Consider the following 12,447-nt stretch of genomic DNA (forward strand, 5'->3'; position numbering starts at 1 on the left):
TACTGACTGTTACTTTACTATATATGTTTGCATGTCTGTGTCTGCTGAGGAGGGTTTAGAACTATCCAATAAAGCGACCAATTAAAAGAGGAGCTGTCAGCAGAACAGCAGCGATTTATAACTGGACAGATAAAAGGGGCTTATTATATTAGTGTACATCCAAACGCAAGATGAACACAGTAACCTACATATTGTAAGAGCCGCTGCAGAGATGTCTGTAAGTGTATTTATGATGCTAAAACATCTTTGTAACCACTGCACGTGTACTTTAAATACAGCTGAATAAAATAATCTAGAACTCACATCTCTCCTGCTGAGATTTAAGGAAGGAAGGAAATCATTCTCCATTCTGTCCATCATCCTCACAATGTCCTCAAACGCTTTTCTGTACCTGCGCTCGACCACAACCTTCACCTGCAGAAGTAACAGTTCGGTTAGGTAGAAAACACAGAACAATCATGAAACGGACTGTACGTCTGTATTTACATCACAGCAAAGCTTCATTTGTTCTGTCTTTTTTATGGGATATCTATTTGCCTTGTATACTCTGCCACCTGGAGGTGATGCAGATGGGGACTACTCACTATATGTACAGTATTATGAGACGTAGTCTGCATTTGCGCTTCTGCAGGAAAGCACATTAGTAGAGCATGGTGGACATATTTCATTAACATAACCCCCTTTAGTTACTTCGGGTATAGTTTTCAGCTCCGTATACACAGCCTTTGATATACATGTCAAATAAGTGCTTTATGTGTTCTTTAATGGGTACCACCACTTAAAGATGTTCCTTAAAAAGTAGCATTCTACAATGTACTACAATATGCTGGAATAATGTTCCATATGTGCAACAGGACTTCTGCTTGAAATGTCCTGTTAAAGACTCAAAATAACACTGCTGCCTCCATTTAAATGATAGGTTGTGAATAGGCCACCTTCCTAAGCAATAGCTGTAACCATGGAAACAACTTTTGGACTGGACTGATGGTTTCCATAGCTACAGATAAGTGAGGTCAGTTATTCACAACTTGTCAACAGGCAATTTCAGGCCAAAGTCCTACTTCAAGCACCAAGAGTTATTTCAACAGGTTGTAGTACTCGGCAAAATGATTTTAATTAGGGAATTAGAATTTTGAGGAGGGTTATCCTTTAACTTACATTTTCTGCCTTACTGATTGGTTTGTTAGATAAAACAAAACAGAACTCAGACTCGTGCACCAGGAACGTCCTGCAAGTGACACATTAATTTAATGTTATTAGAAAGGTAGTAGATATACGTGAGGATTACCCCGATGCAGAACAGCGAGCTGACAGGCTTGTGATCGCTGGTTTTAAGCTCCATGTGGCTGCGGTATTTTACTTGCTTTATATTGGTTCCTCTCCACAGTACGCGGTCACACCAGGCCGGCACCCGACACTTCCCACTACGAGGACAGAAGAGAGACATCTGTACAAACCGACTGCAGATGGAGCAGGCTGTGTTGCACTGGTCATTGCAGCGGCTCAGATTAAGCCCTGTGCTTCTATGGGTAATGCACTGTATGCTCCGACTTATCAGTGTGGTAGGAAATTCATTTAAGGGAACAGCATCCAAAAAATGTGCTGTACAGCCACCGTCACTAATTTAATAGATTATTGTGTACATTTTGCAGCCCTGAAGCTTTAGATTGATGATTGCAAGATTCTTATTTATAGGTTAAACAAACAGTACTTCATCCTATTACTGACACAATTTCCAGATAAATCCACATTGGTACCGACGTTAAATGCATAAACATTTCTAATATTTTAATCATCTCCTTAAAGCTACAGTGTCCTATTATGTTCAATCAGAATGCCTAGTGCATACAATGTCATAATAACCAGCGACAAATCTACTTTTAGATTTTAAAAAACAATAAAAACAAAAAACACAACATCATCATAGCTAATAAGATTTACTGCCGTGTGCAGTACACAACGTTTAAAGTCCAGAGTGCAGGAGATAAGTATTTATAAAAGGTGATTATTTCCGCAGTGTGTAAAACAGAATAGAACTAGACACAGGCACAGCTTTGATATTGCAGCATTCTGCATTCCTTCTTGTGTAACATTGGTCTGTAAAGGGCGACATGCAGAAGTCAGCGTTTCTAGCGTCTAAATATCTAACAATTTCCACAGACAGCAGCATAAAAAGCAGGAAGCATCAACGTAACCAAAGCTATGCATGTCTCTCTTACAGAATAAACTGCAGATCATTGTAACATTAATATGCATGTTATACAACGCTGAGATCCCGACAATGGTTTTCACATAAAAAGAGCGAGCAGGGCTTGTAAGCTGAATGCACTTGGATTTTATTTGTATCAGTCTGGTCTTCAACCTGAATCTAGATATGTTTCAAAGGGTTGAACCCACTCAGTTTAGCACACAGCACCACGAGATACCATGTGTCTTATTAGCTGATGTGCTGCACGCAGCACTGGATTATGGGATCACAAATAATTATAATACACATTTAGTTGTAAGTGGTTAGCACTTCTGCCTCACAGCACTGGGGTCATGAGTTCAATTCCCGATCATGGCCTTATCTGTGAGGAGTTTGTATGTTCTCCCCGTGTTTGCGTGGGTTTCCTCCAGGTGCTCCGGTTTCCTCCCACACTCCAAACACATACTGGTAGGTTAATTGGCTGCTAACAAAATTGACCCTAGCCTGTGTGTGTGTGTGTGTGTGTGTGTGTGTGTTAGGGAATTTAGACTGTAAGCCCCAATGGGGCAGGAACTGATGTGAGTGAGTTCTCTGTACAGTGATGTGGAATTAGTGGTGCTATATAAATAGCTGCTGCTAATGATTAGGACGAGTAGCCGGATCACAGACAATCTGTATCTCCAAAATGTTTATGTAATGCAGCCTCTACTTTCTATGTAGTAAGATATATATGAATAGGATGACCGTTCATGATTTGTCATTTGCAAGTTTTTATTACAGTTTGCTTTGTGTATCTGTTATGGTGTGATTGTACAGGTTGCTTCTTTTAGTGGCGCTATATAAATAAATGGCAACAATAATAATTTGTAGAGAGGAAGTCAGATGCGTGAGGCTTGGAGAGGCCATGTAAGTAGGGTAGACCACAGGGGGGAGACAGAGATCGGGTGAGCACAATATATGTTTGAGGATGTGATTAAAGCATACTGCTCCTGTGTAATAATGGATATAATTAGTGTAGAAAATGTCAAAACCAAAAATGTTTGTGGTCAAATATAACATGAAAGGAGATGAGAGGCAGGAAGGTGGATATTGCGTAACTAACAGCCATAACTGGAGCGGAGATGTCCGATGTAAGACAAGGATTGTACTCACGACACTATAACCATGCCCAGTGTGACAGGCTCTGTACGGATCAAAGGCTTCTCTCATGTGACTGGTATGCAGCTAACATGCGTGTAGCAAAGCATTCCCAGTAAGAATTCCAATGCTTGGTCATGCCACAAGAGTGGGCACACATGATCTCCTTTAATACCCCAACACTTCCAATAAAAACACACACTTTGGACCTGCCGTCCGTCAGCTGTTGCAGAGTTTGGGGCCCGACTTTAGAAGTAAGATCACCCTCCAAACCTCAGCATCGGTTAAATAGCCATTCTGGGTGTATAACAATGATTGATCCTCATAACAAAGTAGGTCTTGTGCAGAGAGAACAGATGGGAAACCAGTGCTTAGTAACATGATAAAGTAATACCTTGTTGGTCTGTTTAAAAGAGAAAACAGGTTGTGTTTACCTTGAATCCCAGCGATCTGTTTTAGGGTCAAACTTGTATGTTGGGATAAAATTGACGGTGCCCTCCGTAAAATCGGAGAAGACGTTTTTCAGGTCCCTCTGGATATTTAGCTAAAAGGGAACAGGCAATTATGAGAGAGGTTAATACTCTTATATAAATCTGTGGCATAGCAGTAATGGAGAGCGACTATACCATAGTGATTTGGGATCTCAGGGTATAGACAGGATTTGAAATGCTCAGTAACTGATATTAACATAGAAATGTTCTGTGTACCTGGTCGAACTTCAGTAGGGTGCTGATGTCATTCCTGGAGATCATGCTTTTGACTTCAGTGGCATCATATTTGCACAGTCTGTAGTTCAAGTCTCCCAACCAAATAACAACACTGCAGAGAGGAATATGAACAATACACCAATTACAGAAAATGTACATAGCAGTTTATTAGAATGCGTCATTTACACGAAGAATAGACTATACAAAGCAATACATGAATCATTCTACATTATATGGTTTTATAATTATCAAGGACATTTGCCTTCATTAGTCTCTCTTGCAAACTGAACGCTCAAAACTAATATCCGATCTGTTCCCCAACTCTGTGGCTCTTCAGGAAGTTGAAGGGTTATATTTACTAAACTGTGGGTTTGAAAAAGTGGAGATGTTGCCTATAGCAACCAATCAGATTCTAACTGTCATTTTGTAGAATGCACTAAATAAATGAAAGCTAGAATCTGATTGGCTGCTATAGGCAACATCTGCACTTTTTTAAACCCACAGTTTAGTAAATATAGCCCCAGGTAAGTCTACCATGTCCTGTATTTAAGGGTGAGTCAATGGTCGGGTAACACTGGGTTGAGGGCAAATTTACGTGATCAACCCCATGTTAAAGTATTTAAATGTGACATCACAAAAAGTCCAACTACACAGAAGCCAATATATCTGTTCTGTCAGACGATGTCTAATAGCAGATTTATCTACCATACTTTCGCTAGCTGCACAATCTGTTTACACTAAACAGCTATGACAACATACAAACAAACCCAGACAACCCCCCTCAGTCTCAGCAGACTCTTCTCGTCCACCATGGTTATGTGACATGATAGTGACTCACTCATGCTTCATGATGTTTAAGGTAGGTATATTTCGGTCCGGGAGGTAGAAGTTCAGCCGGGCACAAATATCCTTGTAGTCCTGATTCCTTCTCTCAAAATCTTCCACGTGCGCAGCCAAATGGGAGTTGACGAAACAGAAGGACGTGTTGTGGAAGGCAAACCTGACAGCCACCCCGCCCTTGTTACCCTAAAGGGGGTGGAGACCACGAGAGCTTAACAATATAGGTTTTAATGACGTGACTTTTTCCAGAGCTGAAAATCAGCGATAATCCCAATGTGATTCTATCGTAACCGTCCTAATTATTCTTATCCGGAAACACCAGAGGCCGCTGGACGCAAAATTACTCTAATACTGACATTCCTAATGGAGGAAACTATGGAGAACTTTGAATTTTGTTTTGTTTTGTCTTCTACTTTTCATTTCTGGTTTGCATTTATAGCCTCAGAGTCAAATGACTAGTGCAAGTATATACCGCACCAAAGAACTTCAGACCAAGTTATATTGTACTTTAGTGTGCTTAGAAACCATATACATACATGTGTGTGTATGTATATATGTAATATATATTATATATATATATATATGCATATATACACACACACACACAAAAAACACAATGTATTTGATACATAAGCATACAGATAACCAGGCCATGTCTAGTGATTCCTGTGCAATACTGAAGAGATTTTACTAGGACCCTAAAATATTTAAGATTCACATCCCACTGACTCAAACTCTAAACGTAGTTTTCTACAGCGCAAAAAAAAAAGAAAGGAAACTCTACATGAAATATATTATTACATCACTGCACCACTGTACAATGTCTCCACCGATAGACATTCTGAAACTAGAACAAGCTGATACAAGAGGCAAACCAGTCTGTCTTTCTGCAAAACACATTTTCATGGGAAAAGCTGAATGTTACCTAAAGGACTATGAGAACATATATAACTGGATGGTAAATTTCAGCAATACATAAAGGTGGAGAAAGTCTTTTATATCCCGCAGGAAGGTAACTTACAGGTCTGTTCTCTGTGCCCTATTGGCTCTTATGAATATAGTATTAAATTAACCAAGATTGATAGAACTATTTTTGTCAATTAACTATTAAGACATTGTCGAATGACTTATCTGTAATTGTATCTGTTGGAAGCGATAAATATACATGTCCTGCATAATACAATAGCAGAAAAACATTCATAATACAAGTAAACAGACTTATTCACCCCCGATATTTATGTAACGACAGCTCTACCTGTATTTTAGATTCAGTCACCAAAATAATACACTATATTAGTTGGATACAGGAATCTCCTATTCTGTAAGCTCAGTAAAATGTCATTTTAGAAGCGGCTGACCATACTTTTATAAGCACAACTTAACAGCCCGGCCTTATCTAGCAGGATGGTCAGTTATGTGATAACAAAACTCAGCCTATATAAGCCCGTATTCTCCAGGTAAAGCAACTGGGACTTAATGTTCCCCAGGCTTTGTACCTGGAGAAGACCCTTGTTCCTGGGCTTTGTTAGACTCCTGTTAGGCAGTGGATAAGGCTACAGACGAAATTAAGAAAGTGTCAGGTCTTCCAAGTTACACAGGACTGGATAAGAAGAGACATTTATCGTTAGTAAGGCGTTTCGAGAACGCTGAAGAACATTTACCATTTTCCCCATGATACCGGTTCCCACAGAATCAGACGCCACCTCCTGGATGTGTTTGAAATGTTCCTTCTTGGCGAACACCAGCAGCATCATACCCACGAGTCTGATCAGGCGGATCTAAAAGGTGCAATATACAGGACTGTGGTATGTGTAAACAATGCCAACACTGCCAGTAAGCTAAAATCAGACAATGAATGGAACAACACTGTATCCCTACAAGAGTCCTGCACAGTAGTCAGTCTCTTCCTCTATTCACTAAAACAGTCTCTCACGCTGACCATAAACACTGCACAGTCAGCAAAGTGTTACAGTAATATCACCACGTACGGTATGTGACCTAAAACTGATCCCACACCCCCAAAATCAAATAATTTTTGGGCACACTCATAACCGGTCGGCAGATGGCCACAATCAACCTACAGAGCACACACGTTGGCCGCTGTGTAATCCGGCTGTGTACAGTGAGGTGAAGTTGGAATCTGATACAGTCGCTGCCACGTGTGTGACGGGTTTTAGCTACAGATAAACACACATAATCACAGAGGTCCCAAACACGCTTGTAGGCTGATTAGACTTCTGATTGGCAGATCAGTTGTTTTGGTTCTCGGATGCAATAATTTCAGTTCAATTTAACAGAAACTGGTAAAGTGCCATGCTTTTATGTGTATATCTATGTGTAAATAAAGATATAGATTATATATATATATTTTTTTTTTCTCCCCTCGCTCTGTAGGGAAAAAGCTGATCTTTAAATACCCACTTATACTAAATGGTGGTGTGTGTGTAACCTGAAGTAGGAGGATAATATTGCAACATAAATTAAATATTTACATAACGATATGTTGCATGTATTGTGTAACTTTGTAAAATATTTCAATGATGCACTGTATATAATCTCCATTCCTCCATTCCTGGCCATCTACCCTGTATACCACATGACACTATGTATTAAGGCAGATAAATTAATACAATTCTTAAAACAGTGAAAATAGTAATTATAATTATGAGACGGGCCAAGTCGGACAGATGGACCTGTTCTACGGTAAGCTAACAAACAGGTTGTTAAAGTGCGCTCCTTGCTCCCTCTCTTCTGATTGGTAGACTCCCTCAAACAGGAGCATAAGGAGGTCACCGGCAAGACCACCTGGTCCACGGTTTACTACCAATATTCAATATTACCGTACACTCCTAAGGTCTACTGATATCCCCCATATGCGCAATCAAGTCTGATCCAAATGAATTGCATTTTGGCAGATTAAATGTTTATGAAAACCCAACACATGGCGTAACATTTGGTCAACCTGGTTGTATTGGCCAACCATAATGACCGCTTGTGAGGAAGGAGACACAGTTCTTATTTGGCAAAACTGGTAACCTACAGTTCTGTAAAAGAGAGACTAAAGTTCCATACATAAAGTGTTGTATTATTTCACTGCGTTATGTGCTTATAAATAAATGTGTTTGCCAGATCCATTGTTTCAAAAAATAAATAAATAAAATTGCAGGTTCTATGACAAGGTCCCTGTCGGTCAAAAAGTAATTGTTCGTTAACTCACTTTCTTATATTTAGCCTTCAGGTGGAGGCTCCTCTCCACAGCCTCCAGCCACTCCTGTTCCTTTCCTGAATCAAAGTAGAAGAAGGCTTCTGTGCTGAGGTCCAACTCCTGGAACCTGGAAGAGAAGTCAACATGGCTGGAGAGGACATGGACAATAACCCCTGTGCACCTTCTGACTGCACCATCCTCCTGCGCGCACACACTGGGAAGAACTAAATTATACATCAAGAGGACATGGAGAAGGTTCCGTACAATTACCCAGAGAATCAGATTGTTCTAGCTGAAACATTCTTAATTAGGATTATTTTAGGGATTCAGACACATCTGCGTCACCAAGGCTTTAACGAGGAATGTCCTGGGATAGAACAATCCTTAACTATTTGCTTCATATAACCTAAAGCATTTCTGTAGTAAATAGTCCTTCTATTGATAAGAATGAACAGGCTGAGGCCTAGAGATCCACAAGCTCACAATGAGATACAGTTCTCGACTACAGAGAAATTAGGGGCATGCCCGGGGAAGGGAGGCCGTACGCTGCCTCTAAAGAAAATATTTGAAAGCTTCTAGACAAACTATATAATGTGTGGACTAATGAAGTGCGTAGTGTTATCTATGCTAACTAGACGATACATTTGAAATCTGGAATGTGTATATATTTATAGTCATGGGACAGAAAAATCAAAGACTCTGTTGTGTGCAAACAGAGAAACAAAAAGGGGAAAGGGGGAGGGGCGGATTACAACTTTCAGAATGTTTTACACACATCAGACACAATTGTGTCCTCTACTGACCTTAAATAAACCATGGCAAGAGATATGTGAGGACATTTGTGTAGAATCTTATAGCTTGTAATGTACAGCTGCAGAAACACAAGTACTACTACAGTAATGCAGTACCCATGTATGATGCATGGACGTGGGACCACCATGCGTGTCAGCAACATTCTACTCAGTTAGAAGTGGATAGAAATAACGTATTCTTTAAGAATATAAGATATGATGCGGGATGATACATTCATACATTTAAACTAACTTGTTAAAAGAACACAAATACAAAAACTTCTAGGAAATGACATTAAAAGGGGCTACTGTCTGCACAGATTTTACATTAAAACTTTCCAATAGAAAACAGAACATTTCTGCATTATTTTATTAAGCACAAAAATCAAACCTGGCAGCCGAGATATAAAAAGCAGCAATCCAGCAGCGGCTCTGACAGTTCACCTGACTACAGTCTCTGGACAGCCAATCACAATACAGCAAGGAAGGGGGAGCGCTAACAGCTAGGACATGGACAGCCAATCATAATACCGCAGGAAGAGGAACACGCTAATAGCCATGACATGGACAGCCAATCATAATACAGCAGGAAGAGGAGTATGCTAATGACTACGACATGGGCAGCCAATCATAGTACCGCAGGAAGAGGATCATGCTAATTGCTATGACATGGACAAACAATCATACTACCACAGGAAGAGTAGCACGCTAATAGCTATGACAAGGGCAGCCAATCAAAATATAGCAGCTAATGACACAGATGATTAGTATGAAAATGCTGAGCTGTAGGGCAGGGTTTTCATAAAAATGAAAGGTTTGCAGTTTATCCACACGCAGACAACTTTAATTATTTTGTACATGCCCTCCTATAACGTTTGCTAAATACGTTGCTTTAAGTTACTGGTTTATTTTAGTGTGCTTTAGCATCACCTTTCCACATTCCAGGCAGGTTTACTTTTGTCACCCTTGGATACAACACATTAAAGTCTGCAGAGCGGTTCTTTGCCATATCCAAGGACAATAAAAACAACTCTAACTATCAGATGACATACAATAAGCCCCCTCTCCTTGGTAATGGGAGGGGGGGCAGACATTTTATATTAGAAAACAAATTAAACAAAAAAAAATCCCATGTTCCCTCTTGGTGACAGGATCACTTTAAATGTGTTTCGTAACAACACATTACTAAAAGCTTTGCATACATATTTATGAATGTGCAGCACCTCCTCTATGTAAAGCAGCTTGTAAAAGATTTTGAATTTACTATCTTGGGTGAAAAAAACCCCACAAAAACACATTAAACAAAATCTAAATCCCCAAAATTTAATTTTCAGATATGAACCATGTGGGTAAATTACAATGTTGAGAATTACTCAGACATCAAACTACAGCTCTGTTAAAAACTAAAGTATTACGTTCTCACGCCTTAATTAGATCTCATATTGACCAAAAGCTGAGACTGCAGCAATTTAAGCTACTGTGACATCATTAGCCAAGCCCCTTTGTGTGAATCCAACAATTCAAACAATGCATTTGTGCAGAGCATGTCTGCAAATCTGTCAGTCACTCTGTCTGCTTAGATACCAAACCCCCCTACATTCTAACATGGCAATCTGCTGCAGACGAGTAAAAAAAAATTAGCGTACTGGACTGAATTACATTAACACTCCAGTTTTGACATGTATATTATTCAGTCTTTGCTATATATTAATGACAAATCGTGTCTTTACTGGATTGAGATATATGTGCACACTTACCCAATAACATACACATCAGGAGGCTCCACATCTGCGTGCAGCCATGCCTCTAGGCCCCCATCTGGAGACTGGCCATTTACATTCCAGGTTCCTATAAAAAACCTATAAAACAGAAGCAGAGATTCCTCAGGCCCCTTATATGGGGGCAGCGCAGTGACAGCTGCATTATTTAGCAACATCGAGGGACATTTATAAACAAGCTGCAGTCACGTAAAAAAGAGCAGTAACAGCCTCCAATCCCAATTTTAAAATTTATCACAACAAAAACCATTGGCAAAGAAATGTAGTAACTTTCAGCAGAATATTTGGGAATAGATTTTGGTCTGGGTTAAGGCGCTTAGCTGAGATGCGAGTACCTATTGCACTTGTGTTTATTAGGTGATGTCTGTGTGTGGGCACAAATGTTTCTGAACTGGGAGAGGCTAAAAACAAACTTTTGCCAATCAGAGCACTAGAATGTTCAGCAGAGATAGAGCAACCGGAAGCCAATTAATGTTTATAAGAGACCAAAATAATACACATCTTTGTAAACAGTAAACTACAGACTCTGTGCATTCTTTTATTTATTTCTTAAGTTGTGGTTTATAGACTATGTGCTTGATATGTATATTAGCTATCAACAGTTGACTGATAGTTACCATAATGCTGCTAAGTACATGATAATTACTTTAATGAGCTCCATTTGTGTGTGTTATTGGACATTCATTGAACAGAACATGTGTACAATTAATTACCACTAACTCTGTGCCGGCCGCAGAACCTCAATTATGTCACAATCGAGATCACAGCAATGACTACAGTCCACTTACTGTCTAAACCAATGATAGGTGTCTATTTCAGGTTGCCTATCTGTAATCACATACCAGCAGACACCACTGATGCAATTATCATCTCCAGTAGGGTAACATAAAGATGAGAGTAAAGAACTAGGACTTCCATTTGCACATTGGTTTGTAATAAAAATTTAGGATGGTAAAAAAAAAAAGAAGAATATAATATATAAGTAGCAAATTCATTCAATAGGGATCACTGATGGCCACAGCGTAATGTTTAGTTCGGGACGTAGGTAAAAGCGGTTGTAGAAACATTGTGGATCCACGCACCTGTAGTTCTCTATGTTCACATATTCACTTTCTTTCTTTGCCAGGATGTGTTTGATTAATCCTTCCCTCTGTCCAGACTGGCTGGTGGGAACAAAGAGTTTCCGCATGCTGTTGGTCATTTTCGGCTTTTCCCATCCGTCAGGATCTCTCTCTCTGGGCAGTCTGTAGAAAGAGGAAACTTGTGAGAGTGTCATGGCATAATGTGTGTCATATTCTGGACCAGTATAGTGTAGGGAAGGCTATAATATGACAGGTTACATAACAAGATAAGTAGCACCAATTAGCTGTCTATATATGCAGCATTACCGAGAGAGCATTTTTTGTTGCCTGGTGCTAACTTTATTACATGAATACACGTTTGTGTAATGTCCTAATTTTTAGAAGGGAGAATGTAGAAGGTTCAGCCGCACACAGCCATTATTAAGTGAGAGGCATTTAAATTCCAAAAATGAATATGCACAGCCTATGGAAATTTGCTGCGAAGTGAGACAAGAATCTCTCAAGCAGGAACAGATTACATCCAGGTATAGATAGCTGTGTAATGTACTGCTTGTTACATAGTTTCTTACAACCTTGTTCTCTTGGGATTTACATCCCCTCAAGCTATTAAATCTTTTGAGGTTCTCAAATTCTTGTGACAGGATATTATCAGCATTCTAGTCATTATTGGTAAAACTCACAGCTACTTGACTTAAATGGGCGCCTCTTTGGTGAGGTTT

At 39.6% G+C, this 12,447-nt stretch overlaps 1 protein-coding gene across 4 annotated transcripts in view; it reads right to left on the minus strand.

Moving 5' to 3' along the window:
- OCRL (OCRL inositol polyphosphate-5-phosphatase) overlaps positions 1–12,447 on the minus strand; it is a 51,532-nt gene that overhangs the window by 14,093 nt on the left and 24,992 nt on the right. For all 4 annotated transcript variants that reach the window (XM_075186247.1, XM_075186245.1, XM_075186246.1 and 1 more), the window contains exons 8-16: positions 11,729–11,890; positions 10,626–10,727; positions 8,090–8,204; positions 6,534–6,650; positions 4,871–5,058; positions 4,033–4,144; positions 3,760–3,869; positions 1,289–1,424; positions 304–414 (exon numbers count right to left, since the gene is read on the minus strand). In XM_075186247.1, the coding sequence (XP_075042348.1) occupies positions 304–414; positions 1,289–1,424; positions 3,760–3,869; positions 4,033–4,144; positions 4,871–5,058; positions 6,534–6,650; positions 8,090–8,204; positions 10,626–10,727; positions 11,729–11,890 (1,153 nt within the window). The remainder of the gene's footprint in view (positions 1–303; positions 415–1,288; positions 1,425–3,759; positions 3,870–4,032; positions 4,145–4,870; positions 5,059–6,533; positions 6,651–8,089; positions 8,205–10,625; positions 10,728–11,728; positions 11,891–12,447) is intronic.

This window comes from Mixophyes fleayi, chromosome 9, assembly GCF_038048845.1.
Source record: "Mixophyes fleayi isolate aMixFle1 chromosome 9, aMixFle1.hap1, whole genome shotgun sequence".
NCBI lineage: Eukaryota > Metazoa > Chordata > Amphibia > Anura > Limnodynastidae > Mixophyes > Mixophyes fleayi.